General features: G+C 39.7%; 2 protein-coding genes across 2 annotated transcripts in view; one reads left to right on the top strand and one right to left on the bottom strand.

Moving 5' to 3' along the window:
- NOL8 (nucleolar protein 8) overlaps positions 1-7,129 on the bottom strand; it is a 56,655-nt gene extending 49,526 nt beyond the window's left edge. The window contains exons 1-5 of the mRNA XM_090273933.1: positions 7,072-7,129; positions 5,810-6,033; positions 5,173-5,235; positions 4,374-4,452; positions 2,701-2,836 (exon numbers count right to left, since the gene is read on the bottom strand). Coding sequence (XP_090130059.1) covers positions 2,701-2,836; positions 4,374-4,452; positions 5,173-5,235; positions 5,810-5,948 — 417 coding nt within the window. The 5' untranslated portion in view covers positions 5,949-6,033; positions 7,072-7,129. The remainder of the gene's footprint in view (positions 1-2,700; positions 2,837-4,373; positions 4,453-5,172; positions 5,236-5,809; positions 6,034-7,071) is intronic.
- Positions 7,130-7,537: 408 nt separating this feature from the next.
- The window catches only part of CENPP (centromere protein P), a 384,243-nt gene continuing 365,405 nt past the window's right edge, over positions 7,538-26,375 (top strand). The window contains exon 1 of the mRNA XM_090273944.1: positions 7,538-7,854. Coding sequence (XP_090130070.1) covers positions 7,748-7,854 — 107 coding nt within the window. The 5' untranslated portion in view covers positions 7,538-7,747. The remainder of the gene's footprint in view (positions 7,855-26,375) is intronic.

Genomic DNA, 26,375 nt, shown 5'->3' on the forward strand with positions numbered 1-26,375 from the left:
AACATGTAATATATACATTATGATCAAGTGGGGTTCATTCCATGGGCACAAAGATGGTTCAATATGTGCAAATTGATCAAGTAATACACCACATAAATAATAAAATGATAGATAAAAATCATATGATCATATTAATAGATGCAGTAAAAGCATTTGAGAAGAAACAACATCCATTTATGTGTAAAACATTCAATAAAATGGGTACAGAAGGATAGTACCTGATAAAATAAATGCCAAAATCCTCAGCTAATATCACACTGAACAGTGAAAAACTGAAAGCTTTCCTGTAAGATTAGGAGCAAGACAACAACATCCACTCTCACCACTCTTATTCAGTATAGTACTGGAAATCCCAGCCAAAGGAATCTGTCAAGAGAAAGCCACAAAAGGCATCTAAATTGGAAATGGAGATGTAAAATTGTCACTTTTTACAAATGACATGATTCTATATAAAGATAACTCTTAAAAACACCACCAAGAGACTACTGGAAGCAATAAAGAAATACAGTAAAGTTGCAGGACATGAAATCAATGTAGAAAAATCCATTGTATTCCTGTATACTAACAATGACGTATCATTAAAAGAAATGGGGGAAAAAAAGAAAAAGAAAACCAATTCCATTTGAATTAACCAAAAACAGAAAAAAAAAATATCTAACTTAATAAAGGAAGGGAATAAACTATCGACTAAAAACTACAAAACATTAATGAAAGGAATTAAAGAAGACACAAAGAAATGTAAAGGTATTCCATAAACAGTGGAGTATCTTTAACATGGTTGAAATGGCCCTATTACCTAAAGCAATATACAAATTTAATGCAATCTCCATCAAAATCCCAATGGCATTTTTCAAAGAAATAGAACAAAAAGATTATCAAATATTTAGGGAAACACAAGAATCAGAATAGCCAAAGCAATCCTGAGAAAAAAGAACAAAGCTGGAGGTATCATATTCACTGGTTTGAAATTATACTACAAAGCAACAATAATAATCAAAATAGCATTGTACTGGCAAAAAAACAGAGAGCAGACCAATGAAACAGAACTGACAGCCCTGAAATAAACCCACATGTACATGGGCAAATCATTTTTAACAAAGGAGCCAAAAACATATTTGGGATAAAGGACAGCCTCTTCAATAAGTCGTGCTGGAAAATTGGAAAGTCACATGCAAAAGAATGAACCTAGACTGCTGTGGACCCATACACAAAGATTAACTCAAAATGAATCAAACACTTAAATATAAGATCTGAAACAATAAATTACATTTAAAAAACCATAAGCACTGAACTTACGGCTTTTGGTCTTAGAGAGGATTTTTTGAATTTGACCCCAAAGGCAAGGGAAGTAAAAGGAAAAATGAATGACTGAAACTAGATAAAACTAAAAAGCTGCACCGCAGAGAAAATATCAACAAAAGGCAACCATCCGAATCAGAGAAAATATTTGCAAACAATACCTCTGAAAAGGGGCGCATATCCAAAATATAAATGAACTCATAACCTCAACAACAAAATGAACAGTCCAATTAAAAAATTGCAAAGGACCTGAACAGGCACTTCTCCCCAAAAGATACAAATGGCCAAGAGATACATGAAAGGATGTTCAACTTCACTAGCTATTAGGGAAATGAAAATCAAAAGTGTAATGAGATACCACCTCACATCTGTTAGAATAGCTATTATCAACAAGACAAATAATAATGAGTATTGGAGAGACTGTGGAATAAAAGGAACCCTCATTCTCTGGCGGTGGCAATGTAAATTGGTATAGCAACGATGGAAAACAATGTAGAGGTTTCTCAAAACATTAGAAATAGAGCTACTTTATGACCTTGCCTCTTCTGGGTAGCTACCTGAAAAATTTGAAAACATGTATTCATAAAGATATATATCCCTGGCTTATGTCTCAGAGGATTGAGCACCGGCCTGTGAACCAGAGTTGCAGTTCAATTCTCAGTCTGGGCACATGCCTGGGTTGCTGGCCAGGTCCCCAGTTGAGGGCATGTGAGAGGCAACCACATGTTTATATTCCTCTCCCTCTCTTTCTCCCTCCTTTCCCTTCTCTAAAAAAAAAAAAAGAAGAAGATATATATACTTCTATATTCACTGCAGCATTATTCACAGTAGCCAAGGCATGGAAACAATCTAAATATCCTTCAATGGATGACTGGAAAAAGATGTGGTACATATATAAAATGAAAGACAGTTTGGCCATTAGAAAGAATGAAATATTGCCATTTGGGACACCATGGATAGATCTTGAGAGTGAAATAAGTGAGATGCTAAAGGTCAAGAACTGTATGATTTCACTCATATATTGGACATAAAAGTAAAGCAACAACCAAACAAAACAAACTCATTGACACAGACGAAAATATGAAGGTTATCAGAGGGGAAGAAGGGTAGGGGAGAATGAAGAGGGAAAATGGAGGTCAAATAATATGGCGATAAGAAGGAGACTAGATTTGGGGTGATAAGCATGCAATGCAATATGTGTACGGTTAATGGAGACCTGCTTCCAGTTGTTTTGGTTTCTGTCTCTGCAAAGTGGAGAACTGTGCTTACCCAGGAGTTGTAAATGCATTTTGAAAACCATAAAGCACTATCTATGTTAAAAAGCAATTACTTTAGACATGATGCCCACAGTTAGATTGGGATTCAGTTCCTGGGCTGGTCAGGCTACCAGAAGAGACTCACTTTGTGCCCTGGTACTTCTGTCCCTGGCACAGCTTTCATATGGAAATCCACCACTTTCATCTTTTCTAACAAGTTGTTGTTGCCTACTGTTGATTTTTCTTTCTTTGCTTTTGCTTCTTCTCTCTCTTGGGCCAATCTGAATCAAAGAAAAAATACAAAAACCAACCACGTTATTAATGGTGCTTTTGTTTTTTAATACTATAATGCTGTTTTAACTTTAAAGTGATCATTTAGGGTTTCTCAATTTTCCCTTTCAACTCATGCACTCCTGGCCATTTTATCCTTCCTCAATCCCTTCACTCTTCCTCATGAGGAACAGGTGTCTTTTAGAGTACAAACTGCCTAGTCTTGGTCATTTCTATCCTCATAAAGAAGAGAATCCTGAATGCCATCTCAACCTTCTGATTCAAACTCCGCACCTTATTTAAGCCAGAACAACGGCGCTGACCAATCATCTCTGGTCTGTTTCTTAACATTTCACTATCCAGAACGACTATCAGATTCATGCTTGTGCAGGCACACCTGCAGGCACTTCGAGGCACTGTGTTCTAACCCCGCTTAGGACTGGGGTCCCAGTTCCTGTACCTAGCAGGCACCGACGTGCTGGTGAATAAAAGTCTCATTACTATCCTGTTCAGATATTCTCAGCTGATGAACAAAATCAAATTCTCACCTGTCTCACCTGACCACTCCCTCAAAACATGCCTCTTGTTTGCCATTTGCCTTGGACCTTGTTTTTACTTATCTTGAACAATCTTATTAATGATACTCATCACTCCATCTGTATATTCCTAAAATATTTTCTCCTTTGAAAGTTCTCGAACTTACATCATCATTACTCCTTGAGAATATCTTCAGGATCCTAAAATAGTCCAATAGTTATTACAATGCCTTGATTTTAATCATTTGCCTGATTAATCTTATGCCTCTCACACAGGGATTTCCTATTATCTTTACCTTTGTATGACACTAGTACTAATAGTCAAAAATAACTTAAGCAATATAGTAATGTCTATTAAAATTTTAAGTGTATAAGCCCTGGCTGCTGTGGCTCAATGGACTGAGTGTCAGCCTGCAAGCCAAGTGCCGCTGGTTTGATTCCCAGTCAGGGCACATTACTAGGTTGCACGTCAGGCCCCCAGTTGGAAATGCAAGTGAGAGGCAACCACACAGTGATGTTTCTCTCCCTCTCGTTCTCCTTTCCCCTCTCTCTAAAAATAAATAAACAAATTATTTTTAAAAAAAATTTCAAGTGTATATAACTCCAAGACACAGTAACTCTTCTGGCTGACACAAACCCCAGAAGGAAGATTTGGATTTTGCAGAAGCCATCCTCAAGGGTTATCTATTATCACAAAAAAGTGGAAATAGTCTAAATGTCCATCAGTGGGGGGATGGCCCACTACACTGTGGTTCAGCTATTTTCTGAAATAGTACTAAACAGTCATTACAAAAAAGAGGTAAGATCTACATCACCACAAAAGATTGTGTTAAAAAGATAACCTAGGCATATATTTTTATAGCTTAAAATATTCATATACTCTGCTTGTGATGTTTAAATTTGCTAATACCATAATAAATATATTACTCAGGTTTCAAATCAATAAAGTGAATATGTGAAACTGTTTAAAAAAATAAAGATACTGTTTAAATTCACATAGAACAAATCTTACCTGTGCAAAAAACTTTCTTTTGCTAATTGAATTTGTAGTGTTCCACCTTTCCATTTTGTTTTATTTAAAACAGACATACCTATAGAGTAAAGAATTATCACCCAATTACATGGCAATGCAAAATACATTTCAGCATGTGCTATTTCTAATAATTAAGTATGTACCAAGGAAAGCAGACTTGTTAATCACAAAGATAAAGAAAAAAGAGAATAAGGAATTTGAGATCTGGAGCAAAAAGTCCTAGATCTTGGTCTCACTTTGACCACTTACCAGTAGAAACCTTATATTCCCTACCTCCCAGTGTGACTGGAAGATATAAATGAGGCAAATGTATAAACAATAAAGCAAAATTGGTTTGTCATCTGTTTATAAAGTAATGTCAGAAACTTCTGGCGAATGACTGATATTTATTTAACATTTCCCACACTAAAACTATAAAATGTTCATTATTTTCCTCAAGGTAATCAGAGGACACTTCAAAATTCTGTAGCACCTCGCCTTTATTTATCACCTCATACTACTTATTACTGTGTAACTTCTAAACTAATTAGCTGCAAGTGACCAAACTGTGTTTGAACTGCTATGCCCCAATAGTCAATTTTCTCAGTGTTTGTTATCAGTGTCATTAACAGTAACCACTAACAGAGAGAAGATTGTATTGGTAGGTACTATTTTAAAATACAAAGGTACTATTCAATTTAATCTTCACAGTAGTATTCTGAGGAAAGCAGTATTTTTGTTGCATGTCAGACAGGCAAACTGGGACATAAACTGGCAAATAATACAGAATACATCTTACATTTTTTCAGGTCTGTTTCTGCTACTCTGATGTTGATATATGCAAATACTTTCTGTGGGTTTCCTAAAAACAAAAACAAAACAAAAAAAAGAAAAATAAATTTACTTAAACCCTGATTCAGAAAACAATGTAAAAATGATTAAGTCTCTAAATTTAAAAAAGTGAGCTTAGAAACTTACTCTTTCAAAAACCTTGTTTACTTTTCACTGGACACAAAGGCTGCATTTTTACAAATATGATTATCAAAATAATCCAAAAAAAGTTAAAAAATGTCAGTGGTCAGTTAATTATGTTGCTATTATGTTGTTATATGTTATGATTACATATTAATGATATTCTCCTTAATAGGACACTTAATGAATACTAGGTGTTAGCTCTGAAAACTGAATTACACGTTTCAGAAACTGCATGTTTTAGAATTTAGAATATTTTTTATTTCAGGAATGTAATTCTGGGCAAGTTCCACATTATAAGTTATACCTCTAAGGGCATAGGGCAGGGTACACATGACACTGTCCTACAATGATAAATCACTTTTAATGTTCCAGGTTAACATTCAGCCCTGAAGTTCCTTTATTTCGTGATAACTGACCTAACTGGATCTTCTTTAACTACCCATGAAGGACTGTAAATTTACCTTGGTCATCCTTCCGAGTGATGATCTCCACATCAGAAACTTCTCCAAATCTGCTGAACTGATTTTGTAAGTCTCCCTCAGAAATGTTCTGGCCAAGGCCACCCACAAAAAGCCGCTTTGTTTCTCTGTTGGCTTTCATAAAGGCTGAGCATACAGTGTGTTCCGGTGGGAAAAATAATTTTCTATAGACAGAGAAGAGTTCCTTCCATTAGTTCTTCTCAAACCTAAAAACAAAAACAAACAAACAAACAAACAAAAAAAAAACAATTAAAAAATCCCCAATTCCTTACCTTGAACCTTCTATGGTATATTGGTCCCCTGAACTTTCACTACTTATATTGTTTCTACGTTTTGTCCCTGGAGATTCTGGTCAACCTCTACACTCACTTTCTCTACATCCCATGAACTCACTTCGGAACAGCATCACTACAGACAAACACAGGTATGGCAGATGCTTTCCTTCGAATGAACGCAATATTATTTTCTACCCCTCCTTCTTTCCTTATCCATGTTGTTAGGTGTTTTCCTTTTATTCATTTATATATTCATTTATTCAATTTAACAAATACTAACAGAAATGCGATGTGGCAGGTCAATATGCCAAAGGATTAAAAAAAATAACAAAAGAAAAGTGCTCCATCTGGTGTTCTTCACAGCTATGTGCTATGTGATAAGTAAAGGATGCAATAACAGTACTGTCAGAAGTCAGGAGTGCCTGCAAAGTGTTATTCAGGCAAAGAGAGCAACTGATATCATCGCTAATATAGACCTCTTTTTTTTCTTTTTTAACTATGTGCCAGCATTGTATGCCATAGTTTGCATGCATCTCATTTTTCAGATGAGCAGGAGAGATTAAATCACTTTTCCAATGCCATCCAGAGAATTAGTGAAGCCAGAATTATTAACCAGCTCTAATTTCAGGACCTTTAATGACTAACTATACTAGGGCGGTTGTTGGATTAGAAGGGGCTCGGGAAAACTCAGAGGTACCAAAATTTGAGGCCCTTTATGAGATATCTAATCCCGTTTAGCACCCACAAGCGCTCAGCTGCCACACCCTGCTTTTCCCAAATTGCTGACAGATCCCTACCACTCTACAACCCCAAAGAGCGCAGACAATCCCAACGCCTGGCTCGCGTCCTAGGCCATACATCTTCTTGGTAGACTCCCCTGTCCCCAACCTACTCAACCCAGCCTTCTTCCCTCTGCAGACCCAAAGACGAGAAGGGACAGAGGGGAAGCCAAATGGTCCGGTCATTTACCATGCCTTAAACCCACGGCTCACCACGTGGTCTTCTTCACCTAGCGTCGCTTACGCCCCTAACTTCTAGGCAAGTGACCCACTATTCCTTCCGAGTCGATTTCCAACCCAGCCTCCTAAGGTTCCGTTACCATATTCAGCTCCCTACTGCTTTTTATTTCGCTTCTCGTCATCCAGGACACCGCGATGCCTCCACCACCCTTCCCTCGACTTCCTAAAAAGAACCAACCCGTAACCCCGTCATACTTCAAAGGGTTAGTTACTGCCTTCTGTTTATCCACACCTGGACTAGATCGGTGAAGGTAGGAAAGCCGAATAAAAATAACGAGACGCTGCACTTCACACAGTCCCGGAAGCTACTTACTCTTCAGTGACGGACACATCCGGGCTGCTCCAAAATTCACTGGCGCAGGTTGGGCTTCCCTGCCTTTGGACTTCGGATTGGAGCTAGCTAACTCTCTCCAAGCGTAGGCACCGCTGGGGAAGAGCTGTGGCAGCGTGCAAAGGACGGAAACGAGCCCGGGATACTTTGCGAGCTCCGGTTGTATTCACGGACGTCACGTACACTCTCTCGCCTCCCCGCTGAGATGCTCGGATGGTTCGCCCCAGGGGCGCGCGGGACTTTAAGCTCCCGGGAGGTGCGCGTCTGTCAGGCCAAGAGCGGTTAGCGCCGAGCTATGAACGCTAAGCAGGCGGAGGTCCGCGTCTTGGAAGCCGAGATCATGAAGCTGGAGCTGGCGTGCGAGGAGCTGCTGGCGTCCGGGGAAGATACTGCCCGAGTCCAGTATGTCGTCGTTCTCAGGTCCTGTGGGCCGGCTGAAAGTCTCGGGAGTTCCGGACCTCCCCGCAGACATTCCCAAAGGACCAAACGTGGGCGGGAACGCAAATAGTTCTGTAATAACTGTCTAGGATGATAAATCCGCGCGGGGGCCCAGTTGTAAGCGTATGGTCAAGTGTGAACTGATTTAGTCGCACCGCTGTAAGGGAAGAATGGGAAATACCTGTCTAAAGGACTACAGAGCCACCCGGCACTAATAGGCAGAGATAAGTGAAGAGTGCACAGAGCGGTGGTATCGTAACGCCTTTGTAACAAAGATTATTTACTGAGTGCCAGACTGAGAAAGGCAAAGATCTTTTTGTGTATCATCTCTTTTAGTACCTATGACAATCCTCTAAGGTAGGTGCTATTTTTAACCCTGTCTTAAAGTTAAGGAACCTGAGGCTCAATGAAGTTAAATTGCTTGCCTAAGGTCTCAGAGAAAGTAAGGCTCGGATCTGGATTGGAACCCAAGAGTCTTGAAAACCCAGGCACTTTGTTTAGCTGGGGGAAGGGAGAAAGGGTCTATGTAACTATTGTCTCAAACTTACAAGCTGCGCAAAAGCAGAGACTCTTCATTTTTTCAGTCAAGATTAATTTGACAGGTACAGAGAAAATAAGGGTTCCCTGAGCTAACTGGACAAGAAAAATGAGGAGGAGGGGTTCTAAAGAAGATGTTTGCGTGCATGTTGGATGGGATCATGAATATGTAGAGGCAGCTGTGACTGGTGAAAGGTAGAGGGAAGCAGATGAATAGGGAACAGGTATGTTCCTCAACAAATGCAGGTACTACTCCAGGGGTGTTCCACAGATTGGAAGCAGTAGTGTAGTATTACTTGGGAGTTGGACAGAAATACAGATTTGGCTTCACCCCAACCTACTTAGTCAGAATCTCACTTTAACAAGACCCTCAGACTATTTTATGCACATTTGGAAGTTTGAGAAGTGCTGCATCATACTGTGGGGAAAATTTATTTCTCTACTGATCACGAGATGTTATGGTTAACACAGGATAGTGTGTAGAGTATTCATAAAATCTGGGCCTCTTCAATGATCAAGTTGGGAAAGTAGGAAGAGTCCAAATTATGGAAGACATTAAATATTTGTTCAGGGTGTTTGGATTTAATGGGAGGTTTCTTTTCAGTATGGTGGAGAAAGAAGATTGGGAACTGTGTACCAAGTTTCTTTGTTGTTTTTTTATTGTAATGAAATACCATAAATTTTACCATCTTAACCATTTTTAAGTAGACAGATCAGAGATGTTACATACATTCATAATATTGTATAATCGTCACCACCATCCATCTCTATAAATTTTCATCTTGTAAAAATGAAACTGTACTCTTCAAACTGTAACTTCCCGTTCCCCACTTTTCTTAGCCTCTGGCAATCACCTTTCTCTGAATTTGACCTTTTTAGGTACCTCATATAAATGGGCATCAAACCTATTTGTCTTTGTGTGACTGGCTTATTACACTTAGCTTAATATCCTCCGAATTTCCTTCCTTTTTCAAGCTCAATAATAATTCATTTTGTATGTGTGAGAGTATCCAATCCCACAGATCCCTGTGTGTGGATGAAAGAACTGACTCAGAAACTAATTGTCTTGAGGAGAGAGAAGGGTGCGTGTCTCCCCGAGTAGATCACTGATCACTCTTTTCTCAGTCAGGGTTTTTATTGTGTTTGCTACATGTGGAAATGCATGGGGTAAGCATGCAGACCTCTACCAAATGGTTGGGAGTAAATAACAAAGGGAAACAAATCAGCATAGGGGAGATAAGTAGCAAGACTGTGAGGCGTCTATGCATAAATAAAACTCTAGGTGTCTCCTTTTACTTAAACATTTTGTTTTCACATTTTACTGATAAGAATTTGGGGCTACACAGAGCAAGCAGGATTCATTAGATTCAAAGAGTACATTACATTCCTATTCCACTTCTAAAACCGTCCAGAGTGTGGGACCGGCAGTATGGTATGTGGGGCACATTTGCCAGCTGGTTAAGACTTGTAGGCTCCACACAGTTATACATACTGGCCTCCCACATATATATATATACTTTTTGCTTATTATTCATCTGCTGATGGAGCTTGGGTTGCTCTCATGTTGTAGCTATGGAGAAGAATGCTGGAATGAATATGGGTGTAGAAATATCTCTGAGACACTGCTTTTAATTCTTTTGGATATACACTGATAAGTGGAAAAGCATTTGGAGGATCCCTCCCCCCCATACTGTTATCCACAGTGGTTGTACCATTTTACCTTCCCACCAGCAGTTCCCAAAGGTTACAGATTCTTCACATCCACCTAACACTTGTTTTCTGTTTTTGTTTTTGTTTTTTTTATAGCAGATCAAATGGGTGTGAGGCTGTAGCTCACTGTAGTTTTGTTCTGCATTTCCCTAATGATTAGAGATGTTGAGCATTTTTTCATGTGCTTATTGGTCACTCATATATACTTTGCCTATTTTTGAATCAGATTGTCTTTTTGTTGTTGGGTTTTAGGAATTCTCTATATACTTTTCATTTTAATCTCTTAACAGATATGTGGTTAGCAAGTATCTTCTCCCATTCTGTGAGTTGGCTTTGTATTCTTTTGATAGTGTCTGTGATGTACAGTTTTTTTTCTTGAAGTCCATTTTGTCTATTTTTTTCTCTTGTCACCTGTGCCTTTGCTGTCACATCCAATATTATAATATAGCTTTTATCCTGTGTTTTATTCCAATAGTTTTATTGCTTTAGTGTTAGAGTTAGACCTTTGATCCAGTTTGAGTTAATTTTTTGTATGATGTTAGATAAGGGTTGAACTTCAATTTTTGCATGTGGATATCCAGTTTTCCCGCCATCGTTGAATGGTATCGGCACACTTGTCAAAAATCATTTGACCATATATGCAAGGGTCTATTTCTGAGCTTTCTATTTTATTCCAATGATCTGTATGTCTGTCTTTATGCCAATGCTACACTTTTGTTTACTGTAGCTTTGAAGTAAGTTTTGAAACAAAAAGTATGAGTCTTCAGGTTTGTTCATTTTCAGGATTGTTTTGGCTATTCGGGATTCCTTGAGATTCCATATGAATTTTAGGATGGGTTTTTCTTGCAAAAAAATCTTATTGGGCTTTTGGTAGGGATTGCATTGAATATGTAGATTGCTTTGGGTAATATTGACATTTTAATAATATTAAGTCTTCCAGTTCATGAACATGAGATGAGTTTCCATTTATTTTTGTCTTCTTTAATGTCTTTGAGTGATATTTTACAGTTTTCATTGTACAAATCTTTTACCTTCTTGGGTAAATTAATTCCTAAGTATAGACTTTTCAATGTTATTGTGAATGGAATTGTTTCTGTAACTTCCTTTTCAAATTGTTTATTGTTGATGTGTAGAAATGCATTTGATTTTTGTGTGGTCACTTTGTATCCTGCTACTTTGCTGAATTCATATATTCTAACAGGTTTTTTTTTGTGTGTGTGTGTGTGGAATTGGGAGGGTTTCCTACATATAAGATCATTTTGATAGCAAACAAGGATAATTTTATTTCTGTCTAACTTAGATGCTTTTTTTCTTTGTTTAATTGCTCTGGCTTGGAGTTTTAATACTATGTTGAATAAACATGGGAGTGGGCATCTTTGTCTTGTTCCTGATCTTAGAGGGAAAGCTTTTTAACTTTTCACCGTGAATTATGATGTTAGCTGTGGGCTTGTCATATATGGCCTTTATTATGTTGAGTTATGTTTCCTATATACCCAGTTTGGCTCAGTGGATTGAGCGTCGGCCTGCGAGCTAAGTGTCGCTGGTTCGATCTTTCAGTCAGGGCACATCAGAGAAGGAAAACTCTGACTCCAAAAAACCTCCGCTGCCTTGCGGCATACCTCTTCAGGGGAAAGGCTAAGGGAGTAAACCCCGACAGAAAATCCGGAGCCGGAGTCCCTAAGGCGGTTTGACGTTGTAGTCAACACCGGCAACTCCTGCGGCGCACCTGAACCCAAGCTGTATCGACTCCGTCTTTCCCTTGGACCCTTCAGCTGCGAAGAGAGGGGGGGTCTGCTGCATGGGCAACAGCAGACCCTCCATATCACCCTGCCCAGGCTCTGTAGCTTCAGCTTCACTGGAGAGGACACTCCAGCGTCATCACAAGATGTCGATTCAACACGGGAGGAGACAGATACCGTGTCACTCCCGAGTCGGACTGCACAGCCATTCTCGGTGGTGCAGATAGACTCTTAAGAAGCTACACCATCGTCTCTCGAGACAGACAGCTGCCGACGACGATACCCAGTTTGTTGAGTGTTTGTACTATGTTGAATGTTGAATTTTATTAAATACTTCTTTCTGCAATTGTTGAGATAACCATATGATTTTTATCCTTCAGTGTGTTAATGCAGTGTATAATTTTGATTTGCAGATGTTTATCTATCCTTGCATTCATGGACTAAATCCCACTTAATTATAGTGTATGATTTTTAACGTATTATGGAATCTTGTTTGCTAACATTTTCTTGAGAATTTGTGCATCAACGTTCATCAGGAATATTGGCCTGTAATTTTCATTTCTTGCAATGCCCATGTCTGGTTTTGTGTTCCTTTCTTTTCTCTTTAGGAAATTTAAGAAGGATTGGTATTACTTCTTCAAATGTTTGGTAAAATTTATCATTGAAGCCACCTGGTTCTGGACTTTTGCTTCTATGTAGGTTTTATTATTTTTTAATGAAGGACCTATTTTATTAATTTTTAAATATTTTTTATTTATTAAAATTTTAAAATTAAATTTATTGGGGTTACATTGGTGAATATGGTCATATAGGTTTCAAGTGTATATTTCTATGATACATGATTTGTATATTGCATTGTGTGTCCATCACTCAAAGTCAGACCATCTTCCTACACCATATATTTGGCCTCCTTTACCCTGTACTACCTCCCTTCCCTCTGGTAACCACCATATTGTTGTCTGTGTCTCTGCGTTTCAGTTTTATATCCCATGAGTGAAATCATATGGTTCTTAGCTTTTTCTGACTTGTTTCACTTAGCATAATATTCTCAAGATTCATCCATGTTGTTGCAAATTGGCAGTATTCCATCTTTTCTTATGGCTCAGTAGCTTTCCATAGTATGTATGTACCCTATCTGCTTTACCCAATCCTCTGTCAAAGGACACTTCAGTTGTATTCATGTCTTGGCCACTGTGAGTAAAGCTGAATTGAACATAGGGGTGAATAAATCTTTGCGAATTAATGTTTTTGAGTTTTTTGAGTAGGTGCCCAAAAGAAGAATTGATGGGTCATATGGTAACTCTATTTTTAGTGTTTTTGAGGAACTACAGCACTGTTTTCCGTAGTGGCAGTACCAGCTCACGTTCCCACCAGCAGTGAATGAGAGTTCTTTCTCTACAACCTCTACAACATTTGTTATTACCTGTCTTGATAATAGCCATTCTAACAGGTGTGAGGTGGTATCTATGGTAGTTTTGATTTGCATTTCCCAAATAGATTGTAAAGTTGAACATATTTTCTTATATCGGCTACTGTTTGTATGTCTTCTGAAAGAGCTGTCTGTTCAGGACCTCTGCCCATTTTTAATTGGATTGTTTGGTGTTTAGTTGTATGAGTTCTTTATATATTTTGGAGATTAACCTTTGTCAGAGTTGTTGTTTACAAATATCTTCTCCCATTTGGTTGGTTGCCTTTTTGTTTTGTCCTTGGTTTCTTTTGCTGTACAGAAGCTTTTTATTTTTATGTAGTCCATTCATTTATTTTTGCCTTTACTCTCTTCCCTTTGGGGTCAAATTCATAAAATGTTCTCTTTGACCAAGGTCCTCAAGTTTAGTACCTATATTTTCTTCTGTGTACCTTATTGGTTCAGATCTTATATTTAGGTCTTTGCCCATTTTGAAGTAATTTTTGTACAAGGGGACAAATTGTAATCTAGTTCTCTTTTGCATGTGACTTTCCAATTCTACCAGTGCCATTTATTTATTTATTTATTTATTTATTTATTTAATCTTTTATTTATTATGTGTTTATTCTGGTGCATGGTGTAAGTTGGTGGTCTGTTGTCAACTTTTTGCATGTACCTGTTTGGATCTCCCAGCACCATTTATTGAAGAGGCTATATTTACTCCATTTTATGCTCCTGGCCCCTTTGTCAAATATTAATTGACCATAAAGACCTGGGTTTATTTCTGGACTCTATTTTGTTCCATTGATATATGTGTCTGTTCTTATGCCAGTAGCAGACTATTCTGATTACAGTGGCCTTGTAATGTAGTTTACTATCAGGTATTGTGATCTCTCCTACTTTGTTATTCTTTCTAAAGATTGCGGAGGCTATTTGGGGTTGTTTTTGGTTCTATAAATTTTTGAAATATTTTTTCTAATTATGTGAAATAGGGCATTGATATTTTAATAGGGATTGCATTGAATCTATAGATTGCTTCGGGTAGTATGGACATTTTTTAAAAAATATGCTTTATTGATTATGCTGTTACAGTTGTCCCAATTTCTTTTCCCTTTGTTCCTCTCCACCCAGTGACCCCCTTTCAGTTGTCCCCCCCCCCTTAGTCCATGCCCATTGGTTGTGCATACAGTTCTCAACATCTTCCTGTATACTCCACTCCCTCCTACTATGCTTCTTAATTCCTGTACCATCTCCCTCCCTTTCCCCCCTTCCCCTTCCCCACTGACCTCCCCCAATTAGTTCTCCATACCTATAATTCTTTTCCCATTGAGTACCTTAGTTGAGGGTTTGTCATTAATGCCTTTATTATGTTGAGGTATTTCCCTTCTATACCCATTTTATTGAGTGTTTTAATTATAAGTGGATGTTGTTTCTTATAGAATGCTTTTTCTGCATCTATTGATAAGATCATGTGATCTTTATCCTTTGTTTTTGTTAATGTGGTGTATTACACTGATCCAGTTGTGTGTGTTGGACCATCTTTGTTTACCTGGAATGAACTCTACTTGATCGTGATGTATTATTTTTAAAAATGTATTGTTGTATTTGATTTGCTGTAGTATTTTGTTTAGGATTTTTGCATTTGTATTTATCAGATGTAGGTCTGTGAGTTGTTTTTTTTTTTTTTTTTAAGTGTTATCCTGCCAGGTTCGGTATTGGGGTTATGTTGTCCTAATAAAATGTGTTAGGAAGTATTGCTTCTTCTTCAGTTTTTGAAAGGGTTTGAGAAGGGCAGGTTTCAGATTTTCTTTGTATGTCTGGTCAAATTCACTAATGAAGCCATATGGTCCTGGACTTTTATTTTTGGCGAGTATAATGATTGTTTCCGTTTTATCATAGTCTATCGGTCTATTTAGATTTTTTCATTTCTTTGTGATTCAGTCAAAGAAGGTCACATATTTCTAGGAACTTATCCATTTCTTCTAGGTGATTACTGAGTTTGGTGGCATATAGTCTTTCATAGTATTCTAGTATGATCCTTTGTGTGTGTGTGTGTATATATAAATATATGTGTGTGTGTGTATATATCTGTAATGTCTGTGGTAACTTTTCTTTCATTTATGATTTTGTTTATATGAGTCTTTTCTCTTTTTCCTTAGTGAGTCTAGCCAGGGGTTTCTCAATTTCACTGATCTTTTCAAAGAACCAGCTCTTTGTTGTATTAACTTTTTGTATAGCCTTTGTGTTCTCTTTCATTCAGATCTCTAATTTTTATTATTTCCTTCTGCTGACTTTGGGTTGCTTTTGTTCTGCTTTTTCTTGTTCTTTAAGATGTAATGTTAGATTATTTTACTTGGTATTTCTCTTGTTTCTTGAGATAAGTGTGCAATTATATAAACTCTTCTTATTACTGCTTTTGCTGTATCCTGTAAGTTTTGATATGTTATATTGTCATTCTCATTTGTCTCTGTATGTCTTTAAAAAAAAAAATCTTTACCCAAGTATATATTTATTGATTTTGTGAGAGAGAGAGAGAGAGAAAGAGAAAAAGAGAAAGTCGTCTATGTGAGAGAAAAACAGCAGTTGGCTGCCTCTCAGATATAACCACACTACGAATCAAAACTGCAGTTGAGGAATGTACCCAGACCAGAATCAAACCTGCAACCTTTTGGTGTATGGGACAACACTCCAACCAATACAACCAGCAGGGCTGCCTCTATATATCTTTTGATCTTACTTTTTATTTATTCTTTGACTCAATCATTTTTTAATAGTTTGTTGTTTAATCTCCACATATTTGTGGGTTTCTTTACTTCCATTTTGCAGATGATTTCTAATTTCAAAGCATTAAGATCAGAGAATATGCTTGGTATAATTTTTTAAGAAAAAATGGAACTGTGGCATTCTTTCTTACCACCATCTAATTTTTTTTTAAAAGATTTTACTTATTTATTTTTAGAGAGAGGGGAAGGGAGGGTAAAAGGGAGGAAGAGAAACATCAATGTGTGGTTGCCTCTCACACACCCCCAACTAGGGTCCTGGTGTGCAGCCTAGGCATGTGCCCTGACTGGGAATCGAACTGGTGACCCTTTAGTTCGTAGGCTGGCACTCAATCCACTGAGCCGCACTAGCCAGGGCTGCTTGGTATAATTTTAACTTCCTGACTTTGTTGAGACTAGTTTGTTAACCAACGTATGGTCTATCCTTGAGAATGTGCACTAAAGAAGAATGTATACTAATCTGATGTTCTGGGGTGAAAGGTTCTTTAAATGTCAATTATCATTATTTGGTCTAATGTGTCATTTTAGGATGATATTTCTTTGCTGATTTTCTGTTTGGATGCTCTGTCTAGAGCTGTCAATGGAGTATTCAGGTCTCCAAATATGACTGTGTTGTTGGCTGTTTCTCCCTTTAGTTTTGATGGTAGTTGTTTATATATTTTGGTGCTCCCTGTTTGGGTACATATATATTAAGAAGTGTTATGTCTTATTGATGTAGTGTCCTTTTTATCATTATAGAATGTCCATCTTTGCTTCTTATTACTTTTTTATCTTGAAATCTATTTTGTCAGATATAAGTATGGCTACACCTGCTTTTCTGTGGATGTTATTTGTTTGGAGAGTCATTTTCCATCTTTTCACTTTGAATTTACCTTTTTTTTTGCAGGCAACATAGACTAGGTTTTGTTTTTTGATCCTATTTGCTACTATGTGCCTCTTTATTTGTGAATTCAGTCCACTGATATCTAGGGTAATTATTGATGTATGAGGATTTCTATAGCCATTTCATTTTTTGCTTTCAGATACTTCTCTGCCTCCATTGGTTCTATTCCTTTCTATGTCTTGAGTTTTGTTTTTGTTTGGAGGTATTCCTAACTTCTTTCCTTTGTTTTCTCTTTTTCTATGCTATGTGTCTCAGTTTTTTTTTTTTTGTGTGTGTGTGTGTGGTTATTAGATTTATGAAAAAGAAAGTTTTATATATACAGTTGACTATTGCCCCTCTTATGTTTTTGTTGTCACAGATTATCCCTCTTTATGCTCTTAAGTTTGTTGGTGATCTTGCTCGTAGATTTGTGACTTTGATTTTTGTTTCAGGTGGAATAACCTCCTCAACTATTTCGTGCAGTGGAGATCTTCTGGTGATGAGTCCCCTCAGCTTCTGTATATCTGGAGAAGTCTTTATTTCTTCTTCACGTTGAAAAGATAACTTTGCTGGATATATTATTCTTGGCTGGTAATTTCTCTCTTTCAGTAGTTTGAGTATTTGGTTCCACTCTTCTGGCTTGTAGAGTTTCTGCTGAGAAGTCCAATGACAACCTAATGGGTTTTCATTTATAGGTTACTTTCTTCTTTTCCCTGGTACCCTGTGAACTCTTTCTTTTTCATTAATTTTTGACAGTTTTCATAAAATGGGCCTTGGAGAAGGCCTTTATTTTAAAGAAAGATTTTATTTATTTATTTTTAGAGAGAGGAGAAGGAAGGGAGAAATACAGGGAGAGAAACAATGATGTGAGAGAGAAACATCGATTGGTTGCCTCTTGTATGTGCACCGACCGGGGACTGAACCCGCATTTCAGGCATGTGACTTGACCAAGAATTGAACGGGTGACATTTTGCTTTGCAGAACGAGTCCCAACCAATTGAGCCACACTAGTCAGGGTGGAGAAGGACTCTGATTACTTATTTATTCATTTATTTAAAGTGTATTTTATTGATTATGCTATTACAGTTGTCCCAGTTTATTTTTCCCATTTACCACCCTCTGCCCGGCACCTCACTTGCCTCCAGAAATCCCCCACCCCTAAGTTCGTGTCAGTGGGTTATGCATATAAATTCTTTGGCTTCTTCATTTACTTTACTATTCTTAATGTCTCCTGTCTATTTTGTACCTACTAGTTATGATTCTTGATCCCTGCACCTTTTCTCCCATTCTCCCCCTTACCCCTCCCTGCTGATAACCATCTAGAAGATCTCCGTATCTATGGTTCTGGTCCTGTTCTAGTTGTTTGCTTAGTTTGTTTTTGTTTTTTAGATTCAGTTGTTGATAGTTGTGAGTTTGTTGTCATTTTAGTGTTCCTAGTTTTGATCTCCTTTGATGTCCTTTTTCTTAAATAAGTCCCTTTAACCTTTCACATAATAATGGCTTCGTGATGATGAACTCCTTTAGCTTTACTTTGGAAACACTGTATCTGCCCTTCCATTCTAAATTATAGCTTTGCTGGATAGAGTAATTTTGGTTGTAGTTCCTTGTTTTTCATCACTTTGAATATTTCTTGCCAGTCCTTTCTTGCCTGCAAAGTTTCTTTTGAGAAATCCACTGATGGTCTATGGGAACTCCTTTGACAGTAACTATCTGCTTTTCTCTTGCCACTTTTAAGATTCTCTCTTTTTCTTGAACCTTTGGCATTTTAATTATGCTGTGTCTTGGTGTGGTCCTCTTTGGGTTCAGCTTGTTTGGGACTCTGTGCTTCCTGGACTTGTATGTCTATTTGCTTTGCCAAATTAGCTAACTTTTCTTTCTTTATTTTTTCAAATAAATTTTCAATTTCTTGCTCTTCTTCTCCTGGCATCCCTATGATTCAGATGTTGGTATGTTTAATGTTGTCCCAGAGGTTCCTAAGCCTCTCCTCATTTTCTTAAGTTCTTGTTTCTTCATTCTGTACTGGTTGACTGTTTATTTCTTGTGTTCCAATATGTTAATTTGAACCCTGGTTTCCTTCCCTTCACTATTCGTTTTGTGTGGATTTTTATTCATTTCACTTATGTAGCCTTTACTTCTTCCATTATGCATTTGCCATACTTAATCATTTTTCTGAGCATTGTTATCACCAGTGTTTTGAACTCTGCATCTGTTATATTGACTCTCTCCTCCTCTCTTAATTCTCCCTCTAGAGCCTTGATCTGCTTTCTATTTTGGGCCATACTACTCTGTCTCCTCAACTTGACAGCCTCCTGTGTTTTCCTCTGTGTATCAGGTAGAGCTGCCACACCTGTTATGTTGTAAGGGGTAGAGCCTTAGGCATTCCTCAGTGCTAAGCAACTTAGTTCACTGCTTTGTGGGGCTGTGTAAGGGGGAAGGGTCAGAAACGAAACAAGGACACTTGCTTGGCACTTGCCCCTTTTCCAGTCACTTCACCTGTATCCTGTATGCAACTGGTGCCCCTCTAGCTATTGCCCTGGCAATGGTTCCCGGAGTGGGTGGGTGTGCATACCTTCTAGAGCCATGGGGGCCCTCTAAACCAACTCTTCTGAGAGACCGGCAGTTTCTTCTACCACCACAACTCCCACTGGTTCTCATAGTCAGAAGTAATGAAGCTTTATTTTCCTGGCACTGGAACCATGAGCTGCATGGTCTGGCCTGGGCTTGGATTGCTTCCCAGGTATCCCTCCTGGCTTTTTTAATGTGTGATTGCTTGTTCTGCTGGTGGCACTACTACTACTACCAGCCACTACCGCTGCCCCATTTATCTCCACCCATCTCTACCCCTTCTACCCATCTGGATGAGTATTAGTTTAAATCTTTGTTTGTTGGATTTCCCATGCAGTTCGATTTTCTGGCAGTTCTGGTTATTTTTGTTTTGAGGTAGATATAATCTTTCTTATGGTTGTGGAAAGAGGCCAAGCGTGTCTATCTCTGCCTCCATTTTGACTGGAAGTCAAGAAGGCCTCCCTGACTGAGGTAACTAGGTGTTTGGTTTTCTCTTTGGATTTGAGGATCTACCTCTTTCCACAGGTTTGGAAAGTTCTCATCCAAAAGTTCTCACCCATCTACCTGAATGAGTTCTGTGTTTATGTTTTTTTTCAGTTCAAAGCCTTTTTGGGGAGGTGCAAGCAGGTGGGCTGGAGAAGAAGGGGAGAGATGAGGCTTGGGGGACCTTCAAAGTCTGGAGTGACGGCAGCCCAAAGCTGAAACAGAGCAGGGTTTTTAAGGACTTAATCCTGGGTAACAGGATTATCAGAGTCTGAGCAAACAGTGACTTGACTTCAGGCTAAAACAATTCATTCTAGCAAAACCGGGGTTGCTGAGAACACAGGACCCTAGGCGTGACCCTAAGAATACAGGACACCAGGCATGACTGCAGGTTGTTGCTTATGGTAGGTCACAGGGTGGGCAAAATGGCAGTCTCTGGGTCTTACAGACTTTCTGTTGCTTTTACTGGGGATATGTGATGATGGTCCAACTTCCAAAACTGCTTTGAGCTGAGGTTAGGATGTAGAGCTGTGCGTATATTTCTTCTTGAGGTACAGGTTGATACGGAAGAGTACAGAGTAGGAACATGTCACCGACAATTTGGTTTGTGGCAGCCTGCACTGTCCTGCGGACAAAACTTATTAGGAAGCATAAGAGATAAGGACTGACTAAAAGTAGAAAACAGATTATTATTATTAATGGAGTTATTAAGAGTATTCGTATGGCTTGGAGGGGAGAGGAAAAATAGGAAAAGAAGGTCCCAAACTAGGAGGAGTCACTGGCAGCATTTATTTTTGCACATTTTATGATGTCAGTGTTTTCTTTTAAAACTTAAAAATTTTATACAACCTAAAAATTTTTTTTACATCATAAAAACAAAACGTCTGGGTTAACAGCACATATTCCACCTCCCTCGGCAGCTAAGGAGGAGAGGCGAGGCTCTCTCTGTAAAAAGTACCAGTGGGGGAAGGTGGGCTTGGAAGTAGGCTGTCCTGCCTTCCCTGCTCTGCTCAGGGCAGGGGCTGGAGAAAAGTGGCTGAGACTCAGGCCTCAGGCATTTGCTGAAAAACAGACAGAGTTTAAAAGTGTTAGTTTTTTGTCTTGCATTGGAATGGCAGGCACCTAGCTGTTTCTACAACCAATAATGAGTTTGAGTAGTGAGTTAATTATCCCATTGTTCCCCGGACTTAGTAGCTCCTAGGTTGGGAAGTTGCAGTGTTTTAAAGACTTATCTCCTCATTTTTTCTTTCTGATTTTTTTTTCCCATTTCCATTTCCCCTTTTTAGTTACCTACTGCAATGTCTTTCCTTCCCATCATATGTATATTTCTTTCTTTTATTCCTTTAAATCCTTCACTTTCTTAATTCCTTTCTTTCTTCTTCCTTCCATTCACTTTCTTCAACCTACACAGATTGCTTACGATTTACACGAGCACTCTGGAACATAAGCAGGCCTTTTGCACCTTACATAGTCCTTTGTGCAAAGCACAACACTCTAAGAAAAGGGAAATGAACTTTCCTTGAAAGTTAATCAGGACTTTGCTTTTTAGACAGATATAGAAAAAAAAAGCCTTTTATCCCGTTGGTAAATATACACAGTGCTCAAAAGTGAGCTGTTTTTGTTTTTTCAAAACCTTGACAGCTGCTGGAGAAGAAGGGGAGAGATGAGGCTTGGGTGACCTTCAGCAGCTTCTGTTTTAAAAGTACTCGATTTTTGTCTTTTGTATATTGAGAGAGGGGGTGAGATTTTTTCCCCCTTTGTACCCTTGTTCCTAGTTAACATGGGTGCAGTGGGCCAACTCCAATTTGAAACTGAAGTTGAATGCAAGGCTTGGGTCAGGCAGCTAAGGAGTGGCGTTTCACTTGCTGCTAGGGGATAGTGATCAAAAGCTTGGCTTTAGGGTATTAGATAGCTGTTTGGCTGGAAAACAAACACAGCAATTACTTTGTAAAGCAGATAGAAATGGGGGGTGTTGGAGATGTAAGTGGAGTGGTCAGAGAAAACGGAAAAGGACTTATGAGTGAGGCAATTTGAACGAAAAGGCGTAGTTGGGAGGACAGGACCTGGAGAAGCCAGGACTTTCCATTACAGGCTAAAATCTTGCTTCTCCTCTCAAGAACTAAAGCTAAGTGGGGAATGTACTGCAGGGATAAGAGTGTGATTGCTTTACAGTGTGCCTGTCGTTGCATGGACTTCTGCTTGCTGCTGGTAGGAAACCTGGCTTTCTGTTCCTGTCCACATCCAAGCTTATCTTTTCACGGGTGTCTTTCTTTGCAGTGAGCACCTTAGTGGCTTTTAAATGCTTGACCCATGCCCATGGGGTGTGGCAATTTCTGGAGAGAGAGAGAGCAAGACATTTACCTGGCAAATGTAACATTGCCCCTCGTTGCAGCTCTTGAAAGGAGTATTTGGGTTCCAGTTGAGTTGCTAGAAGACACCTGGTGTGTAAGATGCTACAAAGCTTACAACAGGTTAGTGATTTAAACTGACTTTCTCCTGGTCAGGTTTAGAGGCAGAAAAGGGTAAGAAATCCATGTGGTGGGTCAAAATGTGCTGTTTTCTGAGAGGGGCTCCCAAAGGCTATTATGCCTTTAGTCATCCCCAGCTCTCTTATGTGTCTCGGTTTCTCCTCTACTGTCTAAAACAGCTAAGGGGGCTTGGAGTGCTGGCTGACCAGCCCTTATTTTGCACATCCCGAGACAAGCCATAGTTAAATTACAGTGCTGGGAGTTCCCTATGAGGGTCCTTAAGGATTGACGCCAGACACCTCTATGAGGACCCCTCTCATGTAGAGACGCCTGAGATCTTGGGCTGGAGGGAGGAAGTGCCTCTTTTGTCTTTGGAGCCCGGTGGAACACAAGCACTCATTTCAGATTTCATTGTTCTGGCCTCAAAACACAGGCCTACCGTGGTTGAGTGCCCCACACCCACAGCGCAGCATCTCCTTTACTCCAAAGGTGAAAGACTACTCACTGTGTTCCAAACGGCTGGAGACAAGGGGAATCCAAGTCATGGCACTATTTATGTTAAGTAATGCAGTGAAGAGAGTGGGGAGTGGTGGGTAGTTGAGAAAGAGTGAGGAGAAAGATGCCATGTGAGCTCTGAAGAGAGGGAAGGAGTGTCTGGGCTTTAAGCTTGACTAGAATACCTCATCCAAGTATTGGCATTGAACAGCAAGGGAGGACTAGAAATGAGTGGGCAAAAATAAGTTTTTCTGAAGAGTATGGAAGGATGGGAGTAGTGGATGGTTGCGAAACTTTGCCATCAACCCCAACAATTGAGGCTGAGGAACTGTTAAGTGGCCTGGTGTATCAATAAGAAGAGATATTGGATTACCTGTTACTGGTAGTTACCCAAAGTTCTGTCCTGGAGATAGGCATGGGGCTCGTGCAGTCCCTAGGCACTGTCAGTCCTCCGCTGCTAGTCCTAGAAGCTCTGAGAGGTCAAAGCCAGGGGTCCATTCTGGTGGGTAACTGAAATTCCTGTGCCTTGAGAGACTTGGGGGCAGTCGGACTTCCAGTGGCCCTCTAGTTTGCACAGCAGACATGGTCCCAGAGAGGCTTGTGGATTAGGGCACTGATTAGCCCATGTCCAGACTTGCCGCATTTGAAGCAGCCCCCTGAAGGGGTCTGACTTTTACCTTTTGATTGTTTAGATCTGTGGAACTCTTTTAGAGCAGAAACCAGTAATTGGAAAGCAATTCCGGATTGGACATGCTCCTCATCTCGATTGTTGAAGACCTTGAAGGCCAGATTGACTAATTCAGTCTGACTGAATTAGAGGACCTGCCTCTAATTTTTGAAGTTTGTTGGGAGCTGACTGGGAGATACAATGCATATGTGAAAACAGGTTTCCCTCTGGTGAGTCAGGCTTTAGGTTGGTATATTTTTGGAGGACTTCCTGCATGCTGGCTATGGCTAGGAGGCACACTATCATATCATTGTGGGATTGTCTGTTTAAAGTATTGGTTTGAGGCTGGGCTGCCAGCCACACCTGTTCCCTCTCCTCACTAGATAGACAGGCAGACAGAATGATACAGAGATCTTGCCAGTTGAGGTCATAGTAGACAGTGAGATATTGGAATTCCTTAATGAAAGGAGTTGGGTCAGTAGAGTAGGAAACCAGGTGTTGTTCAGAGAGGGATAAAGGAACATGAACCAGAATGGGTTCCTGGGGCCTGGCAACCTGTCTAAGAGGGAGGGCAGGGTGAGACTGAGAGAGGGGCTGGGGCTGGGAGGACCTAGTTCTGCTAGGTTATCGAGGAGGTAAAGAATCACATAGAGTCTGGGGAAACCAGTAGGTCAGGCTGCTCCAGGGGATTAAGGAGTGGAGGAGCTAGGGAGGAGGAGAGGAGGGATCAGAGTAGCTGGATTTGGGGAGGGGAGAGTGAAGGAGGTGGAGTTGGTAAGTGGAACAGGATTGATAGAGGGAGGGGCGGCTGTGTAGGTCAAAAAAGACTTGAAGGAAGTTTCACTCCACTTGCCCAGGCTGTAACAATAGTTGTCAAGATCAGTTAATATTAGGGGGGGTGAAGTGTTCCATTTTCAGGCCAAACGGACCCATCGTCTAATTTGTATTGAGTCCAGGCAGTATTACAAAGAAATATCAGTGTTTAGTTTTGAGGTCCATTTCAAGGCCTAAGTCCTTGAGGCTTTTCAAGAGATACCCTAAGGTGGTGTTCTGCAAGGGTTTGGATTGACCCGAACCCATATTGGCAAGGACGATGTATATGAGAGGGATGAGGAGTAAGACCTGTCTCCCAGCTTGAGGGCCTCTCAGGGGGCATCCCACCCTGTGAGCCCTCAGAGCCACAACAGAGCAATAGGGTAGAGGAGAGGGGCGTCCTTCAGTCCTCTCAATCCCCAAGGGTCCAGGACCTGGTAGCACCTCTCATCCAGCACTGAGATTTCTGAGTGTTGTCCAATGACAAGAAGAGCAGAGGAAGAAGCAGAGGGAGGGCTGGAAGCATGGGGAGAAGGCAAACTCCTTACCCTGGTAGAGACCAGCTGGTGTGAATGCAGAGGCTATGCAAACAGGTGTCCCTGGATATGTCTCGTTCCTGGCTTTTGACACCAAAATGTTAGATTCCTGCGAGGAAGAAGGGAGAGACATGTTAAACCAGTTCAAAGCCTTTATTGGGGAGGTCCAAGCAGGTGGGATGAGTCTGGAGTGACTGCAGCTGGTTCTCTGTTATGACCTCCCTCTCTACTCTCTCTGCTATGTCTATTGCTTTTTATAATGGAGTCAAATAGTTCTTGTAGAGCTCTTTTTTTTTTTTATAATGCTCTGGTCTCTCTTCTTCCTTCTGCATCATTTCTTGACATTTCTTGATTTCTATCCTCAATGTTACTGATCTTTTTTCTCCATTTGGCTTGCTCTGTTTCCTAAGCTCACTGGTTCATTCTTGATCTCTTTTATTGAATTCTTCATAACCAGAATTTCTGTTTGTTTTTCTTTTAAGTTTCAGTCTATTTGGTGAAGTACTCATCTTGTTCGTTAAGCTGTTTTCTGAGCTAACTATTTTCTCACATCTTGTTGATTATTTTTAGCTATAAATGTTGAATTCTCTGTTGTTTATGTCACTTATTTTCATGTCTTTACATTTATTTTCTGGAGATTTTTAATTTTTTTTTCTTCCTAGCTACCTTGCTACTTGGTTGTTCATGGTATTTGTTGGATTCCTTCTTTGTGTAGGTACCAATGTCTGAGTGGCATTTTTCTAGCAGATTAATAAGGAGAGGTCTTTCTATTCTCTTCTAGTAGGGGATGCTGAATCACAAGTTTTTTTTTAGCTCTGAAATCCCACTGCAGAAGCTATCTCTGGCTGCTGTCAGTATAGCCGTGATGCTGGGGATTGGGAGGGCTAGGGGAATCCACCAACTTCTTTTTTCTTTTGCCCTCCTGGCAATGGCGACTTTAGTACTACTTAGTCCTGGTAACCTCCAACTCCAGGACCTGTCATAGAGTAACCCCTTTGCTCAGGAAGAAGTATGATTCTGTAGTACTAGTTCTTGGGTTTGCAGATAATGTGTTCTGCAATACAACACCAAGGGCAAAGGGAGGCTGCCAGGCTCTGTGGTTTTGTTTCTCTGTCTGGAACAGGGACCACCTGTGAACCTTGGCCACACCCTGTACTATGTACTTGCCCAGATTTCTCCACTCAGCCCCAGCTTGTACTGCCCACTCCTGCAGGAGTGTCCACTGAGTCTTTTTGCTCCTCCTGCTGAAGGAAGTGTCAGCCACACCTGGATTTCTCTCCTTCGTGAGCTTCGTGAGCTTCAGGCTGCTGGGCTATGTCTCTTTCGCATATCAACCCCTCTCCCTTTTCGCCTCCCCCTTTTGTTCCACTTGCCCATCTTCAGGTGTTTTAATGGATGGATCTCTCAGGAGTATTGTGCATTGAA

Source organism: Furipterus horrens, unplaced genomic scaffold (genome assembly GCF_987537825.1).
Source record: "Furipterus horrens unplaced genomic scaffold, mFurHor1.1.pri manual_scaffold_4, whole genome shotgun sequence".
In the NCBI taxonomy this organism is placed as follows: domain Eukaryota; kingdom Metazoa; phylum Chordata; class Mammalia; order Chiroptera; family Furipteridae; genus Furipterus; species Furipterus horrens.